Source organism: Dioscorea cayenensis, chromosome 14, assembly GCF_009730915.1.
Source record: "Dioscorea cayenensis subsp. rotundata cultivar TDr96_F1 chromosome 14, TDr96_F1_v2_PseudoChromosome.rev07_lg8_w22 25.fasta, whole genome shotgun sequence".
Lineage (NCBI taxonomy): Eukaryota > Viridiplantae > Streptophyta > Magnoliopsida > Dioscoreales > Dioscoreaceae > Dioscorea > Dioscorea cayenensis.
Window position 1 is genome coordinate 20,293,211 of NC_052484.1, and position 23,290 is coordinate 20,316,500.

The 23,290-nt window shown below is 38.2% G+C and overlaps 2 protein-coding genes and 2 pseudogenes across 3 annotated transcripts; 2 read left to right on the top strand and 2 right to left on the bottom strand.

Annotated features, from left to right (window-relative positions):
• Positions 1–203: 203 nt before the first annotated feature.
• On the bottom strand, positions 204–2,885 carry LOC120275960 (annotated as a pseudogene).
• Positions 2,886–3,348: 463 nt separating this feature from the next.
• LOC120275412 lies at positions 3,349–5,015 on the top strand (annotated as a pseudogene).
• Positions 5,016–5,945: 930 nt separating this feature from the next.
• Positions 5,946–7,072, top strand: LOC120275982 (growth-regulating factor 10-like). 2 transcript variants are annotated; one of them, XM_039282721.1, is made up of 3 exons: positions 5,946–6,198; positions 6,289–6,531; positions 6,612–7,072. In XM_039282721.1, the coding sequence occupies exons 1-3, from the start codon at positions 6,090–6,092 to the stop codon at positions 6,968–6,970; spliced, it is 711 nt and encodes a 236-aa protein (XP_039138655.1). In that variant the 5' UTR covers positions 5,946–6,089; the 3' UTR covers positions 6,971–7,072. The 2 variants fall into 2 exon arrangements, with proteins under 2 accessions (XP_039138655.1, XP_039138656.1); XM_039282722.1 differs by having other exon boundaries at positions 6,307–6,531.
• Positions 7,073–7,388: 316 nt separating this feature from the next.
• On the bottom strand, positions 7,389–10,478 carry LOC120275064 (probable LRR receptor-like serine/threonine-protein kinase At1g12460). Its single transcript, XM_039281552.1, is given in 5 exon segments — positions 7,389–9,009; positions 9,080–9,402; positions 9,404–9,658; positions 9,661–9,714; positions 9,716–10,478. Coding segments are annotated over 5 exon segments (2,586 nt in total). The 5' UTR covers positions 10,187–10,478; the 3' UTR covers positions 7,389–7,526.
• Positions 10,479–23,290: the final 12,812 nt, after the last annotated feature.

A 23,290-nucleotide genomic window follows, 5' to 3' on the forward strand; every position in this document is an offset into this window, starting at 1 on the left:
AATATTACATTTAGACAATAGAATAAAAATATAACTACCAAAAGGAAATGGTATATATAGTTTTTATGCCCTGCACCCTAGAAAAAGGCACTAATATTTACATCTCTCATCTATAGAGATATATATATATATATAATACTGATCTATGAGGTAAAAACCGAACCATAGAGAGGCTACTAGAAAATGGAAAAATTAGTCCTCATATTGTTGATTAGAAGGAATTGAACATACAAACTTATGTGCATAACTAGCATTAGCAGATCATAGCATTTTTTATGGCGTTTGAAATTCCTTGTAACAAAAACATGTGAAGCACTGACAACAAAGGAGTAACTGGCGTTGTGTTGTGTCAGTCACTTTGAATCATGTTGCTCCAAATCTGCATTTTTTACAATCCAGGGGTGCTCCAGGATCTTCTTCAAGGAGAGTCGCTTGGATGAATCCTTTACAAGAAGCTGAGCATTTGCATGAAATGTAAATTAATAGACTTGTGATTTTTATAAATGTATATTAAAGGGTTAGAAACTCACTTTCGTGATCAAATCCTTTGCTTCTGGAGACACACGAGGTGTTGAAGGGAAGTTCAGATCTACCTTCATGATCCTGGAGTACATTTTTATTAGATACTTTTGCAGAAATGGTAAGAGCATATGGTGGAAATCAAGGTGCCTTACCTCCTGAAGGTGTCATTTGGTCATGCTCTTCAAAATGGCGGAACACCATAAAGAAACTCATAGCAAAGAACACCTAATGTCCAGATTATCAACAGCATGGTCATGTTCTTTGTTTTCTATCATTTCAGGTGCAAGGTAATCTATGGTGCCACACATGGTTCGCCTCTTTGAACTTGATTGAACAGCCCATCCAAAATCTGCAATCTTAAGATGGCCCTGCAGTGATAATGATGGCTCAACAATTTTGTTTAATCAGAACTCATTGTGTCATGAGTTGGGACTTATCAGAATTGATTTAAAGGTCATGGCATAGTGGGCTGTGTGAAAAATAATTTTGAAAAGAAAAAACAGTATACTAATTTTACTGAAAATTTTCATTTTTAATGTGTGAGAGTACATGTTTGAATCAGACAAATCTGAATGCCAAAGGACACAATCAGTTCAAGCATGTGATGAAGTTACTGTAGACAACCATGAAAAAACCAACCCAAAAAAAAAAATGGCTGCATTGTCGGAGGAAAAAATAAATCTATGGTTTCTACCACTAATCATTTATTCCAGTCTATTAATTGTCGTTGCTTTGAACCATGAACAAAGAATCAAATAGCTTCACTTATTCCCAGATTCATCTACTTTCTCACAATAAAATAGTGATTAACACCGAAATTTTCTAAAGTTAATCAATCCATTTTGTCTAGGATCAAAGCAATCACTCATTTCTATTATACATAGAATATCAATTGTTAGGCTAGCTCTAGGTTGGGTAAACCGATAAGCAAATTCAAAGAGGGAAATCAACATATTTTTACGAGGAGTTATAACTGCCCGCAAGAATCCCACATAAGTAGGGATATACACAACATAATATGCATAATAGCAGGGTAATTCTCAAATCTGAGAAACAAAAACAAATACTAAATATAAATAATATTTTGACACAGTTCATGTTTTCCATTTCTTTCCTTCTTGCATATAATAATGCTTTTAATGTGGAGTCCAGCAACACAGGTTAAAGATAGGAAGGTCTATCATCCATACTACATAAGACAAGTAAAATGGACAATCAGGGTCTGCACTGGAGGAACAGATAATGTTTAAACACTTCAAACCCTAGTAAGCAATGTGACTGAATTCTGCTGTAGACCATCAGCCAAAGAGATGCTCGTATTACATCTCTACAAACCAAATATTTGCCCCCAAAAATCCATCTTTCCATATACCATTAAAAAATTCAGATTGTAACAAGATGCCCTAAACTTCTCAAAATGTATACAATTAAATTAAAATTTCAAGCAGACTATTTTTGCACAAAAGATGCGAACTTTAATGCACTCAAATTCCATAAAGTTTTTTCAACTTTAAAGTTAAAAGCCAAATAAAAATATACCTCCATATCAAGTAACAGGTTCTCTGGCTTGATATCCCTGTGAATGACATGCTTCTCATGGCAATAGGCCAATGCCCTCGCAAGACTCGCAATATACTGCTCAAGCACAAATCAAGCCAATAAATCCCAAAGAAAAAAACTAAACAGCATAGCAGGGATTATGATAAGGTACCGTGGCAGCACGCTGCTCAGAAAAATACTTGAGATCCTTCAGAAGCTTGTAGAGCTCATGGCCGGCGGCATACTCAAGGACAAGAAAAATACGGGTTTCATCGTGAAACCAAGCAAAGAGCCGAAGGACATTGGGGTGGGAAAGGCTATGCTGGATCTCTATCTCTCTGCGGAGGTGGCTATGGTACCGATACTTGTCCAATTTCTCCTTGAATATGATCTTCAGAGCCACCACGTATCCACTCTGAGATGCACATTGGATGACTGATGATTTACCTCAAAGAAATTGAGCACGGGAATGCAGAAGAACCAGAAATCGATGAGGAAATACCTGTTTCTCCCTAGCAAGATAGACTTTTCCAAACTTCCCTTCTCCGAGGAGGCGGCCGATGTCGAAGTCTTTGAGAGACCAGTATTCCTTCTGTAATTGGGGATGAAGCGAAGAATCAGTACTGAAGTTTCAGATCATCTGGTTGTAAACTGAGATCTGGGAGAGAAGTTCAAAGAGAGAGAGAGAGAGAGAGAGAGAGAGAGGACTCACTGGGTCTTCATGGGAGATGATCTTCGCGGCCGCCATGGAAGAGGGGAGAGCGGGATCTTGCGTTTTGAAAATCAAATTTTTTTTCGCCTTTGGTCTTTTTTTACATATAGCAACCCGTAAAACAATCAAATTCCAAACAACCCCCTGGTTCTAAGATATTTTAACAAATTTCTTAGGATATTTTTTTATTTCATATATCTCTCAAAGTACTGGTTTTTCGTCTATTATTATAATAGACTTTTTTTTTTTCTTTTAAACCGTAAAGTCCAATTTATTTATTAAAATAATTTTATCAAAACCAAATCACTGAAAAAACAGAATTATTGCAATAGATATTTTACGTTTTAAATCAATTTAGGCTAAAAGAATCACATTTTTCCTATTCTAATTTTTATAAGGATTTAGGTTCTAATTTTCTATTATTTTAAAAATAATATTTAATGAGCATGTTTTAAGGCATGACATACTTCACAGAGTAAAAAAAAAGCAAATCACAATTTATTTTTTAAGAATAAAATAAATATAGTAAAAATAAAAAAGTTAAATATTAATGACCCTTCTAAAATAAAACTCTAGCCCTTTTGCCCCTTGCTACCAAACATGGGAAACAATCAAAGGGTCCCTACTCATATTCCTTAAAATGAAACCCCTGAAATTAAATAAGATCTCTTTTTAGTCCTCCACGGTCCAATCACAAAGCAAAAATAGAAACAGCGTTACGGTAACTTCACCCGGTTCTTTCCAGCTGTACCCCTACTCATGCTACTCACTATCATCATCACCATTAAAACCATCTCGAGATAAGCACCATCAATACACGCACTAAGCCCAAAGCACTCCCGTCCTTTTATCAATCAATACACGCCCGTTGTTGTTCAGAGTTACGACTTACGAGAAAAAAAAAAGAAGAGCAATGGCGAAAGAGCGGTTACTGACCTTCGTGCTTGCAGTGACGATGGCGATGGCGGTGAACGCACCGGCCGGTGAGGCTCACAACATCACGGCGATCCTCGAAAGCTCGCCGGACTACAGCATCTACAACAACTACTTGACGAAAACGAAGATCGCCGACGAGATCAACTCGAGGGAGACGGTGACGTGCTTGGTGCTACCCAACGCCGCCATGGCCACCCCTCGCCTCCAAAGGCTCCCCTGCCGATATCAAGAAGGCCCTCAGCCTTCTCATCCTCCTCGACTACTTCGACCCCTCCAAGCTTCACAACCTCCAAGGCGGCTCCACCTTCACCACTACACTTCTTCAGACCACCGGCACCGTCGCCGGATACCAAGGTTTCGTCAACATCACCGACGCCCGCGGTGGCAAGGTCAGCTTCTCCTCCGCCGTTCCTGGTTCTAAACCAGACGCCGTTTATACCAAGTCTATCAAGGAAATCCCTTATAACCTCTCCGTCGTCGAGATCTCCGATCCGATCGTCTACCCTGGCCTATTCGATGGCTCGTCAATCTCCAACTCCAACCTCACTGCGCTTCTCGAGAACGCCGGGTGCAAGACCTTCGCGTCTCTCATCTCCTCTTCCGGCGTGCTCCAGACGTTCCAGTCCGCCATGGGGAAGGGTCTCACTGTGTTCGCCCCCAACGACGAGGGCCTTCAAAGCTCCCATCGTTCCTGATCTATCAAAGCTTTCAGCCGCCGATCTCGTGGCTCTGTTGCAGTACCACGCATTGCCGTCTTACACTCCGAAAGCTTCGCTGAAGATGGAGACCGGGCCGATCGCCACCATGGCGTCGAACGGGCCAGGGAAATACGATCTCAGAGTGAAATCTCGCGGGGACGAGGTCTCGCTCGTCACCGGCATTGACACATCCCGCATTGCCAGCACTGTCCTGGATGACACCCCTGTTTGCGTCCTCACCGTCGATAACGTCCTCCTCCCCGTCGAACTATTCCCAAATGCCACAGCTCCTGCTCCTGGACCATCAGCTAAATCACCATCACCATCGTCGTCCCAGTCTCCGTCCCCGTCCCTAGCTCCTGGGCCAACCGCTGTGGCTCCAACCCCAGCTCCGGGGGGAAAGAAAAAGCCGGAGGCGCCATCCCCAATGCCAAGATCACCTCCAGCACCACCGACGGAATCTCCAGCCCCAGCGAGCTCCCCAGCGGAGTCCCCTGAAAACCAGCCAGCTGATGATACTTCCATGGCTGCTGAGACGATGGTGGGGACTTTCGCGGCTGCGTTCGTCTCGGCTCTCTGCTCACTGGGCTTCATTTTGTAAGCAAAGTGTTTGTTTGATTGCCCTGTGAAGAAGCGCCTCCGCGCACACCTTCCTGGTTTTTGCTCTGTTTTTTGGTGTTCTTGTGCTGACTTGTCACTGGCTGGCGCTGTGTTGGTTTTGGTCCTTACCTTTATTGATATATTTAATTCCTTGTTTGGTTTTGCTTCTCAGATATATCTCTATTTACTAAAAATAAGTTAAATTTGATTTTTATTCTTAAATATAAAAATTATTAATAAATATAAGAAAACTCGAAAAAGAAAAAAATATTTACGTTGTCTTGAGTACTGTGTGCGTGTGTTGGTGGAGATAATGATAACGAACAAGAGTCAGTTTTTGAGTGTGCGTCCTGGAGCTTCTCGCGTGTGCTAATGAACTTGTCCTTTTTCTTTCAGGTTTTCTTGCGGCATGTTGTTGTATTATTAAAGAGTAAAATGGCAACTTTAATTAGTACTTGTTCAGATAATAACTTTAAATTAAAAAAACACTGACAATAAATATATATCAATTGACGCTCAATGCTGTTCTGTAGAGAGTTCAGTTCAAAGCCGTTGGAGCAGTTTATTTGTGCACATGGAGCATCATATATATATATATATATATATTTGTATATATTAACATTTAGAGCTGCAGGTCTTTCTTTCCCATGGTCTTGTTGTAGGGGTCCACTGGAGCAGATGAGCAAGAATGGCTAAAAGGAATCACCCTCGTTTTCCCCAGCAGGCACTAGACAGTGCTGCATATAATATTCAACTTTACATCATATTATTCACAGTTTATATATACAATGAATCTACTGTAGAACCCATATGAGCCAACCATACATCCACCACAAAAGACCAGACAAGAAATTCAATCACAAGGCAAACCAATGGTTGATATCTGAATCCTTATTAGATACTCATCTCTCAGCCACCACCATGTCCAACGACACTCTGACGGAGTGAGAGTGGAAAAGCCTGACACTTGTCAGAAGACTTTCGTACTCTGCTCCCCATCTCCAAAAATCTCATTTTCATGTTCAAATCTCTAATTCTATCACAAAACTCAATGCTTCTTCAGCTACCTACTGAGGAGACTCATGGTTTTGCATACACTAGATACAATGGAGGGCCAAAAGGATGACCAGGAACAGCAGAGACCAGTCCCACCACCTCCCAAAGTAGCTCGCCTTTCTTCAGATTCTTCAGGTAATATAACCAGTGTCCACTACTCCTCCCATCTTCTTCTGCTTATTGGTTTCATCTCTCTCTCTCTCTGTAACTTCAAACATTTCTCAGGAGTTGTAACAATGGCAGCTCCATCACCTTTAATGCTTGGACTTGGACTTGGCTTGGGTCCTGGCAAACCAGCTTTCACGTTCCTACAGTTGCAGGAGCTACAACACCAAGCTTTAATCTACAAGTACATGGCTGCTGGCATCCCTGTTCCTCTTCATCTAGTCGTTCCCATCTGGAAGAGCGTTGCTGCTGCTGCTGCTTCTTCTTCTTCATCATCTTCATCTTCCCACCATTATCCTTCTTGTATGTCTTCTTGCTCTTCTTATTCTTATTTTGTTTGTTTGAAATGAAGTGAAGAAGAGTACTTTGTGAATGGTTTACAGTTATGATGGGTCATGGAGGCTGGTTCATGGACTACAGGAACAGCATGGAGCCAGAGCCCGGCCGGTGCCGGAGAACGGACGGGAAGAAGTGGCGCTGCTCGCGCGACGTCGTGCCCGACCAGAAGTACTGCGAGCGCCACATGCACCGCGGCCGTAACCGTTCAAGAAAGCCTGTGGAACAATCAGCTTCTGCTTCTGTTCCTACTCCTGCAACTGCTTTGCAACCAAGCACTAGCAACCATGGAACACAGCTTTCTATTTCCATTTCTTCTTCTGGTTTTCAGCTTAACAGCAATAATGTTTCACCTCCAAGGCTTGGCTTTTCTCCTACCAGTGTTCTCCATAGTTCTAAACCTTGAGAACTTTGGTTTATCTTTGTTGTTTGTATTAATGTAAGTTTGTTTGATGTTCATTATGAGTGTTTATTGCAGTGTGAGTTATCAAGAGATCGTTGGCTCTGACACCTCTGGGTGATATAAGTTCATGGTTTCATAAATTTACTAAAATTGAAGAGAGAGAGAGAGAGAGAGAGAGAGAGAGAGAGAGAGAGAGAGATATTCAATTTAAGTAGATTATTCATTGGTTTTGTTCATTTGTTTATTTGTTTTCATAGTAATTAAGCAAGGTGAGTTGACATAAACATGAGGCAAAAGACATGAATTAAATTCTGAAGAACATGGTTGTCCGACATGTCTCTGGACAGTCCATTGACTGACCCATCATCCTCAACGAAGTCAAGACTACAATGGAGCAGCATCCCATTGGCAGACACCAAACTAATCACAATTCTATGAAAACAATTTTATTGCCAAAAGAAATAATCTAAATTTTTGACATGAAACAAATCCCAATAATTAATGAAAAAAATGGAACAAAGAATCCTATCAATCAAAACCTCTAACCAACCCACAGATGCTATGAATTATTCTTGATTGACTCTAAAAACTGAACCACTTCTGCCATGCTTGGCCTCCTTGATGGAGCATCTGCAGTGCAGATCAATCCCAACTTGAGAACCTGTACCAATTCAGCTTCCTGAAAACCTCCGGTCAAGCTCCGGTCAAAGCAATCCGATGCCGAGCCATCCTCCAGCACTCTCCTCACAAAATCATGCAGAACCACCACCTCCGCCGCCCCGGGGCTGTCGACCAGCTTCCTCCCTGTCACAATCTCTAATAAAACTACCCCAAAGCTATACACATCACACTTATCACTATAACTCATGCTCTGTGAAGCCAATTCAGGAGCTACATAGCCCACTGCAGAATGGAACTTAGACAAAGCATAGTTCCTCCCCAGAATTGGAAGCAATTTTCCTAAACCATAGTCAGACAACTTAGCTTCATACTTCTCATCTAACAATATGTTGGTGGATTTGATGTTGAGGTGCAGAATTGGCGGTTGACAATCATGGTGAAGATAAGCAAGAGCTCTAGCTGTCCCAAGAGCAATACTGAATCTTCTAGACCAGAACAAGTCTCCCCTAACACCCCCACTGCTGCTACCTGAGCCTCTAATCCCATGTAAATGCTGATACAGATTGCCATTGGGGATGTAATCAGATAGAATTAGCTGCATTGTTGATGACCAGTAGTAACCTTGGACTTGCACAAGATTTGGGTGGCTAAGTCCTCCTAACCTACCGATCTCATGCTCGAATTCTTCTTGGTTTCTGATTGTTCCGAGTGTCTCAAGCTTCTTCACAGCTATTGAAATTCCGCCTTCGACACTAGCTTTGTAGACAGTTCCAATGGAGCCACCACCAATGATACAATCTTTATCTAACAAAGCCTTGGTGCCTGCCTCCCAGTCCTCATACCTCGTAGGGAGGCTCTTGCTGAACAGGACAAGCTTGCCAATTATCACATTGGAACCATTGGAAGCAGGAGGAGTAGTGCTTTCTGAGACCAGTATCTCTTCTTCTCTCCGGCCACTCCTCCTCCTCTGAGCTATGATATTCATCACAGTTATTACACAAACACCAGCAAGAATCAGAGCAGCAGCAACAATAGCAACTATAGCTGTATTACTCAAGAATCTGGTTCTTTTCGATCCGGCATTGCTCTGGCAATTGTTATTCAATGGAGGACCACAGAGACCAGGGTTATGCGAGAATGCATCGACACCAAATTTCACCAATGTTGAAGGGATGGTACCAATGAGATTGTTGTAGGAGACATTGAAGTGTGACAGCATTGTTATGTTCAACAGAGAGGAAGGGATCTCTCCACCAATTGAATTCTCAGAGAGATCAAGGAACTCAAGTCCTTTCAATGCTCCGATGCTCACCGGAATGCTCCCATTGAGCTTGTTCCGATGAAGATCAAGAACCTCAAGGGCTGTAATGTTGAAGAACACATCTGGGATGCTCCCTTCCAATTTATTGCCTGATAAATTCCTGCCAAGTCACAAAGGCTTGATTTTTAAGTTCATTGAAAGGAACAAAGAAAAGATCCAAATTTACTCACATCTTGAGAAGGAATCGGCATTGGCCGAGAGTCGCCGGAATCTCGCCGGTAAGTCGGAGATCATGAAGGTCCAGCATCTGGAGCCACTCGATCCCTCCAATCGTCGCTGGAATGCTTTCGTTCAAGCGATTCTGCCCTAGATTCAAGATCCTCAATGCTCTGCAATTCGCAATGCTTCTAGGGATTCCACCGGTGAATTGGTTCCCAGAGGCGTCCACCCTCTCCAATCTCTCCGCACAAACTCCGACCTCCGGGATCTCACCCTGGAACTCATTGAATGAAATGTTGAAAAAGCTGAGATTTTTAAGGCCGAGGAGTTCAAAAAGGACCGTTGCCGGAGAAGGAATTAAGAGAAAGATCCAATCTTTCCAAGCTCTGGCATCCAACGATCTTATCCGCGACGGTCCCCGACAACGAGTTGCCACTGAGCAAGATAACCGTGATACCCGGCGGCGCACAGGCCGCCGGCGGGAACCCACCGGAGAGATTATTGAACGCCAAGTCGAAACCTTCAAGCCGCAAGCAGTTAGAAATGGAGGCCGGAACCAGCCCAGAGAGGAGATTCCTGGCAAACGAAAAAAATATCGGGTCCGGAAACAGTTCTTGAAGATAGCACTTGGTATCTCACCGGAAAAAGGAGTTACTCGAGAGGTCGAGGAGGCGGAGGTTGGGGAGATCGCCAAGAAAGGCAGGGACTTGACCGGAGAGGACATTGCGGCTGAGATTAACCTTGCGAAGGCCTACGATTCCGGCGAGAGATGAAGGGATGAAGCCAGAAAAACGGTTTCCTGGCAGCGAGAGAGTATTAAGGAAAGGAAGCCGGGAGAGAGAGTCCGCAGCAGTGGGGAGGTCCCCGGTGAGGTTTTTCTCGTGGAGGATCACTCTCTCAACGGACCCAGCAGTGTTACAGAGTACGCCCGAGAAGACGCAGGGATCAGCTGAGGCGACCCAAGAAGCAAGTGCGCCAAATGGGTCGTCGGTGATCGAGGACCTGAAGTCCAGAAGCGCTTGCTTCTCAGCCTCCGTCGCCGACAACACCGGACACAAGAAGAAGAAGAAGAAGAAGAAGAACAACAACAACAAGCAGAGAAGAGAGAAAGGAATCATATTTAGACTCCGGCGAGCTCGAGTCTGGTCACCACCCAGAACATGAGCTTGGGCAGTACGGTGAACGGTTAGCAGAAGACAGAAACAGCGATGTCTGGTGACTAATTAAGCAGGAAAGAAGTAGAGAAGGATGGTGGCGGTGAGAATAACGTTGCCTTTGGCTGTGCATTGAATGGTCTCATCTACTCTCCAACAACCGTAATGAGAGATGTGTTAGAGAGAATGGAAGGGAGTGGCCTAAAAACATTAGAATGAGAACTAGTTTATCAACCTTTAACAACATTGTTAGTGATGCAATAGAGCTTCTTTACTCTAAAAATCCAACATAATGAATGAATCTTTTTGTATTTATTTATAAGAATCAGTAACATGGGAATGCAATATAATTTTTCTTTTTTTGTCAATTGAGTGAACTGCAATCCATATGTGTTATATGAACAAACACACTAGACTCTACAGATAAAAAGAAAGGAAAAAGCTGTGAGAGCTTGTGAGTTGTGTTTGTATCTTTTCCTTTTTCTTTTTCCTCTTCCTATCTTTCAGAAAGTAGCTATTATTGACACAAGTAAGAAGTCAGGAACATGAACTTGGAGAGGAGTTGACTCACAAGACAAGAAAAAGCAGTTAGGAAACTAAAAAGGTTGACAGTGATGACAACAAACGCCCACTAAATGAGAGTCAGTGTAGAATTAAACAATATGGCATGAAAACAGCTTAAACAGAGGGGACAGCAATTAGGAAAATGACTTGCCTTTATGTGTGTATGATTACTGCTAGCACCTAAAACAGTGTGATTAACAGACAAACATTCAGCATTGTATTTATGGGTTCATGCACAGTCAAGTTTTGTAAGAATGCAAAGATTGGTGGAATGTCTCATTCCTTTGAATGGTCATCACAAATCACAATATGAATGTTGGGGGAAAAACAAGAAGAAATTAATGCATTAATATCATTCACCAACCCCATGTACATTTCTGACAGGACTGAGTTGTTTCCCAGCAGACTCATTCCTCCAGGTGAAATATTGTCAAATTAATCGCATGGGGTTCCTGAATTAGAGATTGAAGTTCTAACTATCCCATGCCTCAGCCTCACAGATGCAGCACGGTAAAACCTCTCCTAGCTGTTGAGCACTAGCCTTTTTCCACTATTTGTGTATTAGTGGCTGTCATACATTTGGTGGAATCTTTTTATTCAGAAAAGAACACACTGATGCTGTTATTTTTTTATTTTTATTTTTATTTATTTATTCATTCATTGATGTTGAAGAGAATTTCTGTGTTCCTTAGACCAGTAGTGACTTTTCATTTGCAGAAGTGCATTGCATATGGGGATTCCAAAACAAAAGAAAACATTAATTTGATATCTTCTTCCTTTTCTGCATTGAAGAAAAAGATCAAAGTTTCAGAAATATATATATATATATATATATATAATTAAACTGATAGAGATAATGTAATAACTGAGATTCGGATCTCAGAATGAGCAAAACTGGCAGTGAGATGAGGTAAGCAATTAGATGAAAAGAAAAGGAATTTTTGCCAATGTCTGTTTTTTGTTTCAACTGTTTGTCTACTTTGTGGTTGGAGAATATAAGCCTGATAATTGATAAACTATTTAAGCATCTTATAACAACTATCCTGATCACTGAGATTAATTTTTCTTAGGGAAAAAAACAAAACACAAGCCCTGAATCTTCATGTTGAAACTGGAAAATGTTCAATGTCTCTAGACAAACCAGAAACTATAAAGCATGTGACACTGAAATTTACAAACACTGTGGACCAGTAGCATAGTTATGTTTTGTTCTGAATCACTCTTTTCAATATGTACTTCATATCTTTTTTATTTCCCAAAAAAAATAAATAAATAAATAATCAAGAATACTTTTAACATGCCACGTGTTTAGTTTGCTTGACAAATACTCTCATGAAACGTTTCTAGGAGCTTTACCTCCATCAAAAATAGGACTTACTGGATTAGTGGTAATTATTATTATGATTTTTTTTTTTTAAAAAAAAATGGATAAACTACATAGATTAAAGATAAGAAAGTACAACAGCACTGTCAACCAATGTGAGAGAACAACATACAAAAGAAAAAGAGAAAATCACTAATTGTGGTTCTTCTAACAACAACACTAAAAAAATAGCCAAAACTCAAAAAACTCATTACCATCTCAAAAGATCAATCACCATTAGTTTTCACCAGGATCATGCGCCTCCTCAAAAAGCTACTCCCTAGCAGTCCCCTCCGAACACGGGCCTAAGAAATATACATGTTTTTTTTCAAAATATATGTTTTTTTTAAAAAAAATAAACTACTAATTTATTGAAATAATTTTTAGTATACATGTGGTAATTTGTTGACACGTAGCGCCTTTCAAACTTAAAAGCTATTTTAAGTTTGGGTTTTTAAAGGGGTATTTATGTAAAAAAGGCTATCTATCACAAAGCCGTACTTAGAGGGTGAGGCAGCGGGCAGGTTACTCGAGCCCGCCGGGTCAGTTCACGAAAACCGGACCCGGAACCGGCCCGTGCTACGAGGGAGACCCGCGGGCCGGGTTGACCCGCTCGAGGCCCAGTTCATTCGTGAATAAACCGGACCCTGACCCGGCTTATCACGAGACCACGGGTCCGGGCCAGGGCCTGTTGACCCGCGGGTTTTTGTAAATAACCAAAAAATTTATCGTAGATGGGGTTTGATCCCAGGGGACCTCTCAGTGGGAAAATAGCGTTATCAAATTGGACTATAAATTTTTGTTATAGTTTAAAACATAAATAAATATAAAGAGTTACAAAAATATTTTTTTAAAATTTAATCCCAAACAACAAAAAAATATAAAATAATTTATAATAACTTAAAAATTTTTAAGACATATCAAAAATAATTTTTAAAAAAAGGATAAAAAAAGCTACATTTTTATTTATTTATCTATCAAATTAAATTATTAGCACATCTTTTTTTAAGTGCAATAAAATGTATATATCAAGTAGTATTCTTATTTTTAAATTGAAGTTATCATCAACTTATTTATTTATTATAATTAGGGTTGGCTCTAGATTTTTACTTTTGGTCTTTTAACTAGATAGGGTTATTATTGTGCTTTATCGTATAGTCGATTTGAAAAAAAGTTCTAAATCAAAATAATATGAGTATAAACCATTATTCAAAGATATTCTTTTTTTACTAATATATTTTTTTATAAATTGATTTACATAATTTAAAAAAATAATTTTTTTGTAATTTTTATTTTTTTATTTCATAAATTGAAACAAAAAAATAATCTCAATATATATGTGACATGAATAAGAGTCTGCTTATTTAAGAGAATTTAAAAAGTGTAGATATGTAGAGATTTAGTCTTTATGAGTAAAAAGACAATTAACAAAATAATTAATTTTTTTAAAAAAATATTTATGAAAATTTATTGTTTGATATTTTTACTAATTGATTTGTATAATTTTTTTAATTTATTATATGGTTTCTTAATTTTTTTATAAATTAAATATGTAAAATATTTTTGATCCATATCCTACATCTATCTATATATAATTCTTTTCCGATAAATATTAGAAACAAATTGTAGTTCAGTGGTTGGGTTTTTCTATCCGAGTTCGAGATCGTGGGTTCAAATCCCACGACCAAAGCAAATACTTAGTATTAAAAAAACAAACAAGTACTTAGTATTAAAAAAAAACCAAAATAATAACATTAACCGGGTTTGACCCGGCCCGCCAGGCCCAACCGGGTTTTGACCCGCCGGGTCACGGGTTGGAAAAATCCCAACCCGTAACCGGCCCGTCTACAGTACGGGCCGGTTACGGGTCAATGAACCGGCCCGCCGGGTCATTGAACCGGCGGGCCGGGCACGGGCCGGGCCGGTTTTCGGGACGGCCCGTGCCCACCTCTAAGCCGTACCAATAATTTAAAAAAGATATACAATTAATCCTCTCAACGGATCTCGTCGTCTGAGTCAAAAATAAGCAAGCTCAATTTCAAACCAAAATTAAAATTTTGGGCAGCAACAATAACTTACTAAAAATACATTCAATTAATCTTCTCAAACTCAACCGAACTCCTAATTTAAGTCAAATAAGTAAGTTTAATTTCAAATCAAAATTTATGTAAAAAAAAATCACGTAGCCACAACAATAACTTAATAAAAGATTATTTCCAATATTTATCCTCTCAAACTCAACCAAACTACTAATTTGAGTCAAAAAAAGCAAGTTCAATTCCAAATCTAAATAAAACTTTGATATTCACTCTAAATCAAAGTCTCTCCCATGATTTATAAACGGACCAAACACCCTCTTTGGAGCTCCAAGAACCAGAACTACGTCCTTCAATTCAAGTCTTCAACCAGCTGCAAGAGACATATATACATAATGGAGAATAGAAAAGAGGTCTGCATGATTTCTGAACAAGAGTGTCATGAAGCTTCATTTGATGACAATCCATGGCATGATCATGTGAAAATAAAAAACCGAACTTCTCCAGTATCTATTGATGAATTGTTTGCTACAGTGAAAGAAGAGTATTTCAACTCAGACATACTCTTTCTGAAACAAGTGACAAGAACTGAACCCAGTACACTCCCTGATTCAGTATTAGAGCAACTCTTTGGGAAACTTGAGCCAACTGTGCTACCTAATTCAGTATCAGATGATACGTGTTCCAACCGATCCGGTAATTATGATGGTGATGGTGATCATACTTTGGAAGGCGATGAAGCAACTGTCCTACCTGATTCATTACTAGATGATATATGTTTCGTTGACTTCGATGATCCTGTGTACATAAAAAACCGAACTTATCCAGTTTCTATTGATGTATTGTTTGCTCCAGTGAAAGAAGAGTATTTCAACTCAGACATACTCTTTCTGAAACAAGTGACAAGAGCTGCACCGGCCAGTACACTCCCTGATTCAGTATTAGAGCAACTCTTTGGAAAACTTGAGCCAACTGTGCTACCTGATTCAGTATCAGATGATATGTGTTCCAACTCCGGTAATTATGATGGTGATGGTGATCATACTTTGGAAGGTGATGAAGCAATCGTCCTACCTGATTCATTACTAGATGATATATGTTTCGACTTCGATGATTTGGCAAAAGAAAAGTAGAATTAGTAATACAGTCCATGACATCTTCTCTTCTTCTTCTTCTTCTTTCTCTGAAAGTGATTTACTGTGATAGTATGCAATGAAGTCCTCCATTTTGTAACCAAGAAGAACGACAAATTCTTGAGTGCTCAACTTGATTGCTGTGTTATGGAGTAATATTGATTTTTTTTTTTCTTTTCATATTTAGTCTGGTATGTTGTCCGGCTGGATTCACTCCTAGTGGATTATTCTATCCATGTGTTTGTCGTTTGGTTATGGTCCAGTCTTAAAGGTTGTTAGTTAGCAGTAAATCAAATTACATGTAAGTAAATTTACAATGTAAGTGAAAATGTTGTATAACTTATATCATTGTTGTTTGGTTTGATATAAATAAAAATATTATTTATTTTTTATGTATTTAGTTTGATGTAAGGGTATGTATGGTCATCATATAAGTACTACAGTGAGATTACCTCTATTAATTTTTTTACTAATTATTTAATACTTATCATACAAATTAATTTAAATTAAAATGGTTAATTAACTTAATACATTATTTATTTAATATAAACATATTTAATATTTATTTTTTAAAAAATAGCATTAAATTTAATTAACAAATGATTTTTTAACATAAAATTACATTACAAAATATTTAAATCAAAATATAAGATCACCGTACTGTTCAAATTCCTCCCCTGACAGTACTGTTCATACACTTTTCACCGGAATTCTTATACTATTCTCATACTGTACATACACTGTATATCCGGGTTCCAGTACTGTTTGGAACTGTTTATATTCATATAAAAAAAAGCGCGTGTCGTCTATTATTCATATATATATATATATATATATAAGATCATTATTTGAATATGCTCCCCTTCCTCTCCGCAGCTCACCATCCTCACCGCACCGCCCTCGCCGACACCGACTTCGGTGAGACCCTCTCATTCTCTGACCTCCTCTCTTTGATCCCTAGCATCACGCTTGGCCTATCCCGCCGCCTCAGCGTCACCCGCAACTCTGTCGTCCTCCTCTTCGCCGGCCCCAACTCCACCAATTTCCCCGCATGCTTCCTCGCTATCATCGCCCTCTGTGCCATCACCACCACCGTCAATCCCCTGTACACCATCCTTGAGCTCTCCAAGCAGGCGTAGGATTCCAGCATCTCTATCGTCATCACTATCCTCAATCCATGGCCTAAGGTCAAGCATCTACGGTTCCCGACTATCTACCTTTCAACCCCAATGCCTTCCTTCAATTCCGGTTCCATCCCCATCACCTTCTTCTCAGATCTCATCGCTTATGATGGATCTGAGTTCATCCCGGTGCCTGTCCACCAAACCAATGTCGCAGCACTCCTCTACTCCTTTAGCACCACCGACGCTAATAAGGGGATTGTTTTGACCCATTGAAACTTCATCTGCACTGCCATGATGGCTTCCGATCAAGATCAACAAGGCAACCCGGCAAACTTGTTCCTCTGTTTCCTTCCGTTGTTTCACATTTTCGGGTTGTCGGTGATCACTTATGCGCAAATGAGTAGAGGGAACAGCGTGGTTGTGAGCCCCACCCCTTAATCAAATCCTAGCAATTGCTTTTATCTCTTAATCCTAGCCGTTGGTTTTACTTTCAATCTTAGCCATTGATTTTGTTTTTGTTTAGCTTCAAAACCCTAGCCGTCTCTTCAGTTTTTTTCGGTTTTAGATCATAGGGAAAAAGAGAGAGAGAGAGAGAGAGAGAGAGAGAGAGAGAGAGACTTGTCTCGTCTCTTTCTCTTCCTTTTTGCGGGTGGTGTCGGCAATGAGGACGGGAGAAGGGTCTCATCGTCACGGATTTCTTTTCACTGTTTTTGTCGAGGTAAGGTTCTGAGTTTTTGTTATTGCTCTTTCTTATGCTTGTTTGTGACATGTTACTAGTTAGGGTTAGGGTTTGGTGAGAATTGATTTGATTTTAGTTTGAGGATAAAATTCAGAAAGTCCCTGTTAGCACAGTAGAGATCTCTAATTTATTTCAAAGATCTAGAGATGGAATTTGGAAGAGATCAGAATAGAAAAATTGTAAATAGAGATCTTGTTTAGCTTACTACGAAATTTCAGAATTTTTGGAGTAGTATCCTGCAAATTATAATTTTTTAGACGCAGGTGACGCGGACAGGATTTCTGTTCAGCCCTTGAACAGTTTTTGATTATTTTCGTAATTGTAAGTTTTGTTTTAGATTTATATTTATATAAGAAAGTTATATAGGACGATTTTATATTTGACTCTGCAAAATTTCAGAATTTTTAGCCATGTAAATTGTGAGATATGAGCAGATTTCTAGAGGTGTGCTCAATACTATTTCTGCAGAGAACATTACGATTGCTTAGACAATTTGATGGTCTTGTAAATGGAATTTGGAGAAGAGTAATATAACAAAGTTATATATTTTGATGTTACCTAATTACCTGAAAAATTTCAGATTTTATGCATCTTTAGTTTGTGAGATATAGCCCTATTGGTGTAAGTGTCTCAGATGATATTTCTGTGCATAGCCTGAAGAATTATGGCCATTTTTGATAATCATGGAGATTGAATTGGATAAGGTAAAAAAATAGAAAAGTTGTTCATTTCTGAGTTATCTTATTGTCAGGAAGATTGTATTACTTTTGAAGTTATATGTTGTGAGATATTTTTTATTGCAATAGGCATGTCTGAAACTGTTGTTTTACATAAGTATGATTTTTAATACTGGTGGCTTAAATTATGTAGGTCTCAAATCATTGTGAGGTTTGGATATGTTTTAGATGAAGATGCCTAGTTTTCTCATAAGTTTGAAATTTTTTTGATTTTGGTTAGAATTTGCAAAGCTACGCTGATTTTAATCTTAAGGTTTGTAGGTGAGTTGGTTATTGGTCTTGACCTTGGTAATTTTGTTAGTGTTTGATTTGTTTTTGCATTCGTGTGAATTTTTAGAATTTGTTTACTTGTAATTCGATGGGTTATTCCCAAATTAGGACTTCCCGAGAAATACTCGATTGGTGTAAGAATTCAAAAATACGTGATCGGTAAGTATCCTACATATAAATCATATTATATGTATATACTCTAGTTTTTCGAACATCCTGAAAATTTTTGAGAAAAAAATAATGATTTTTATGTATTTATTTATATTTTTGAATTATTTATTTATTATTATTTTTTTGGAATTCTTTTTAAATTATTTTTAAAGTTCCAGTTAATGATATTTTTATTTTTGGATTAGAATTAATTGAAATGTTTAAATATTTTATTTACATTTGGATTACTTAATTTTTGAATTCCAGATATTTATTTATTTTCTGATTAATTACTAGTGTGTTTTTCTTTATTATCTATTCATGTTTGGATTCAATTAACTGGATTATTTTGATATAATAAAAATGGGATCATGTGATTTGCAAATTACTTGCATTTTGCCCAGTATGAATTTTTAATAGTTTATTGTTTTGTGAACATGAAATATTTTGACAAAGTACTCGTAGTCCCCCAAACTAACTTTGCAATAACCACATCACTCGGGGGTTAAACACCCGACCCGTGTCGACATGTACTCTGATATAGAAACTATAGTTTCCCACCGCTTTCCGTCGGTGAAGAATAACGGCCTTTGATAAATCTGGCTCGGGTCACCGAGGGTAAACTTATGAGTTCGATATTACGGCTCGGGTCACCGAGGGATAAATATATGAGTTCATTATTTTTGTTTTGGCAATAGTTGTTTGGGGGACCTATATGCTTGGTTTTGACATCTATGTTTATTTGAAATAAATTTGATTTTCGATTTTTGATTTTTGATGATTTTTGATTTTTTTGCAAATGATCCCTATAATTTTTTTAGTGGGTGATTCTCTGGGTGCATCAAGCTCATAATTTATTGTTTAATATCTTTTCGGATCAAGAGTAGGGTTGAGTGGCGAGATAGCTTAGCGGGGATCGTTAGGGCAATCGTCGAGTATTAGCATGTATTAAGTCTCGTTTTTTGTGTGTGGCTATGTTTTTATTTGTATAAGTTTATATTGGTTTTTGCAATCCACTGAGTTTGATTCTTTGTTCTGTTTTGGATCAGGTTTTGAGGCCTTGTATGCCTACATGGTTTCGGCCTTGTAGGTGTACGGCCGTTTGTCGGCGTCCCAGGTCCATAGAGCTGGCTTCGGGGCGTGACAGTGGTACTCATGAAGATGTTCGAGATAGAGATGGCACTGAGATCGATCGAGAGGTTCAAAGTGAAGGTCGTCACCGGTGGTGGAAATCTAATGAGCTGACGTCTAATAATGGTTGTTTGCTGGTGGTGAGGTTATTGTAAACTTAATATTTTACCGTATTTCAACTCACAGTAAAAGTTGTTGTGAGTTGAAATATTGTAAAATGGTGTCAAATGTGAAAAGTTTTATATGTAAAAATTACTTTTATATCAAACTAAACACCAAAAAGCAGGTTTTACATGTAAAATTTTTTACATTACATTTACTCACTACTAATCAAACAGTTAGTGTTTTCAGTTGTTGTGTCAGTGTGGCTGTTTTTCTTATATATTCAAATTGTAATCTAATGCTTTTTTTCTTTTTTTTCTTTTTCGATGAATATGATTTATTTATTTATTTTAAATACAAGAGTTAATATTTCAATCTTCTTTAAGTTAGGGATGGAGGGCACGATGAGAATTAATTTCAATTATTTTTATAATAAAAAGTTTGTATTTCATTTATTTCCTGTTTATAGGTTGAGAGTTAGAGATTTCATGTGAAAGACTCTTATTTTATTTTTTACTTCTATAGAAATTAATTATTATGAAGTTTTATTTGGTTAAATTTGATTCAACTTGTTTTTGACATAGAGGTGGGTAATGGGTATGTCTTCTGATGCATATATATATATATATATATAAATAGATATATCATAAATTTATTAAAAAAAATAAATATCAGAAAAAAAATTAATAATAGAAACCAAAAATACCAAAGCAAACTAAGCTAGGAGGTCATCACTATGGGTGATGCACCACCAATGTTGGTGAATATTCTAATGATATATTTTAAAAATCACCTATTTATGTAATTAAGATTCTTTCGCTTTTGGAAGGCATATTTGTTTCTATTATTATTATTATTATTATTATTATTATTAAATGACAAGTAGTCTTATACAAATTTTAGATTAAATTTGTTTTTTTATTTGTTTCAAGCTTATTTATTTTTAAAAAATTTTAAACTTATTTAGATAAGATTTTTTTTTTCTTTAAATTTCCTTTACACAGTTTTAAATGTTTATGAGTAGTTATTTGTTAAAATAGAAATAAAAAAAATCATTTCCTGTTAAAAAAAATATTCTTTAAGTTTTAAACAAATAAAAACACAACTAGGCGCTTCCAATTTTTTTTTTAAATAATAATAGTAATAATAATAATAATAATAATTTTTTAAAAATAAATATATATTTTTTAAAATTATAGTTAAAAAAAACACTAGCAACGTCCAAAACCTTAAAAAAAAGTTGTTTTATTTAGTGTTTAAATTTTTTATAAGATGGCTTGAAGCTATTTTGATAAATAAAATGGCACTAGGCTGTTTATAACAAATATTAATAATAATAATAAAAGTTTATCCGAAAGAAAGCTTTTTCTTTATTTATTTTTGGGAAAATTACTGTTTACCCCTCGATAATTTCAAAACTTCCCAAACAGCCCCTGTGAGTTTTTGCATACTCCGACAACCCTTCCTTTATTGTTTCACTTCCCTTTTTACCCCTGCATTATGAAATTCCATCATTGCTCTTAAACCTTTTGCATACATTTTTTCATTCTTTTTGCATTCGCTTTTTGCATGTACTCGTTTCTTAAAGCAGAGACTCATTTTTTTAAACATAGAACTCATTTCTTAAACAGAGAGTTCATTTCTTAAACAGAAACCTCATTTCTTAAAGCAGAAAACTCATTTCTTAAACGAAACCTCATTTTTTTAAACATAAAACTCATTTTTAAAAAAAAACATTAATATTTAAAGCGGAAAAAAACAAATATTTACATGATAAATTAATCCTGGATATAAAACCAATTAATCTTGGTCACTCGTACATATTTAAATAGAAACAACGATATTTAAGCACTTTTTTTAAAGCGTAAGCGCAATATATTAAAGCGAAGCATCGATAGTTAAACAAAGACAAACAAGCGTATAAGCAGAGAACTCATTTCTTAAAGCAGAGCTTATTTTTTTAAACAAAGACCTCATTTTTTTAAAGCAGAAACCTCATTGAGTAGGGACATTGAGTATCTCATCGTCGTCGATCTCGCGTGAGCGGCTTGAGTCTTTGAGCTCCAGATCTGGCGAGCGATCTCGAAGGTGGCCTGCTCGTGTGGGGTCTTAAAGGAGAAATCTTTATTGGCGTTGGCGATCCGGTTGGCGACGTTCCTCAGCGGTCGGAGTGGTGAGGTCTTCGGTGGCGACGTCGGATAAGGCGAGGTGAACTTGAGCGGAACCATTCTCATTGCGGAGACCGCATGACATGGATAGCAATAGGGTTAGGGGTTAGGGATCGTTCAGGGGTTTTGGATCCATGGTGCCTAAGTCGGTGTGAGGGAGCGGAGGGAGGAAGCGGTGCTGGATGAGGGTTCGATCTCGCCCGTCTTCGTCTTCATCTTCATCGTCTTCCCTGTCGTCGACCTCATCTCTTTCATCTTCTTCGTCGTCGACCTCGGGGAAGACCGCATGCTCCTCGTCGTCGAGCGAAGGCATCGAAAGGTTGCACTCGTACGTATTTAAATAGAAACAACGATATTTAAGCACTTTTTTTAAAGCGTAAAGCGCAATATATTAAGCAGAAACATCGATAGTTAAACAAAGACAAACAAGCGTATAAATAGAGAACTCATTTCTTAAGCAGGAGAACTCATTTCTTAAAGCAGAGAGCTTATTTTTTTAAGCAGAGACCTCGTTGAGTAGGGGACATTGAGTATCTCATCGTCAGCGATCTCATGCGAGCAGCTGAGTCTTGAGCTCCGGATCGGCGAGCGATCTCGAAAGGTGGCCCTGCTCATGTGGGGTCTTAAAGGAGAAATCTTTATCGGCGTTGGCGATCCCGGTTGGCGACGTTCCTCGGCGATCGGAGTGGTGAGGTCTTCGATGGCGGCGTCGGATAAGACGGTCGAACTTTGAGCGGAACCATTCTCGATTGCGGAGACCGCAGACATGGATAGCGATAGGGTTAGGTTTAGGGATCATTCGGGGTTTGGATCCATGGTGCCTAAGTCGGTGGCGAGGAGCGGAGGGAGGAAGCGGCGCCGATGAGGGTTCGATCTCGCCGTCTTCGTCTTCGTCTTCATCGTCTTCCACTGCCGTCGACCTCATCTCTTTCGTCTTCTTCGTCGTTGACCTCGGGAAGACCGCATGCTCCTCGTCGTCGGCGAAGGCATCGAAAGGTTGCACCTTTTTCTCGAACATGAAATCCCATTTTTTTCATGCAGCGTGATCGTGATTGTGGTAGCATGCTTTTGCTCTCATCTGGCCCGAGTCAACTGCGATAAAAGAGATTTTTGGGGTGATAAATACACCACAAAAACTCATTTTTTTAAACAGAGACCTCATTTTTTTAAACAAAACCCTCATTTCTTAAACAGAAAACTCATTTCTTAAACAGAGACCTCATTTTTTTAAACAGAAACCTCTTTTCTTAAAGCAGAAAACTCATTTCTTAAGCAGAAAAACTCAAATTTTTTTAAACAAAAACTCATTTTTTTAAATAGAAAACTCATTTTTTTAAAGCAGAAACTCATTTTTTTAAATGTAACCTCAAACCTCATATTTTTAAATAGAAGCTTCATTTTTCAAATAGAAACTCATTGTACTCAAGGGCATTATAGTCAAACCCATCGTCACACTTCGCATAACTTCCCATGCAGGGACAATTTCGTCCAAAAATTCCAAATTAACTCTATCAATCACTATTAGATGTTTGGGGGTTTAAAAATCTTTAT

Coding starts and splice junctions, on each gene's coding strand:
- LOC120275982 (XM_039282721.1), top strand. CDS start 6,090: ATGGTTTTGCATACACTAGATACAATGGAGGGCCAAAAGGATGACCAG. Junction 6,199..6,288: donor CCTTTCTTCAGATTCTTCAG/GTAATATAACCA, acceptor AACATTTCTCAG/GAGTTGTAACAATGGCAGCT. Junction 6,532..6,611: donor TTCCCACCATTATCCTTCTT/GTATGTCTTCTT, acceptor AATGGTTTACAG/TTATGATGGGTCATGGAGGC.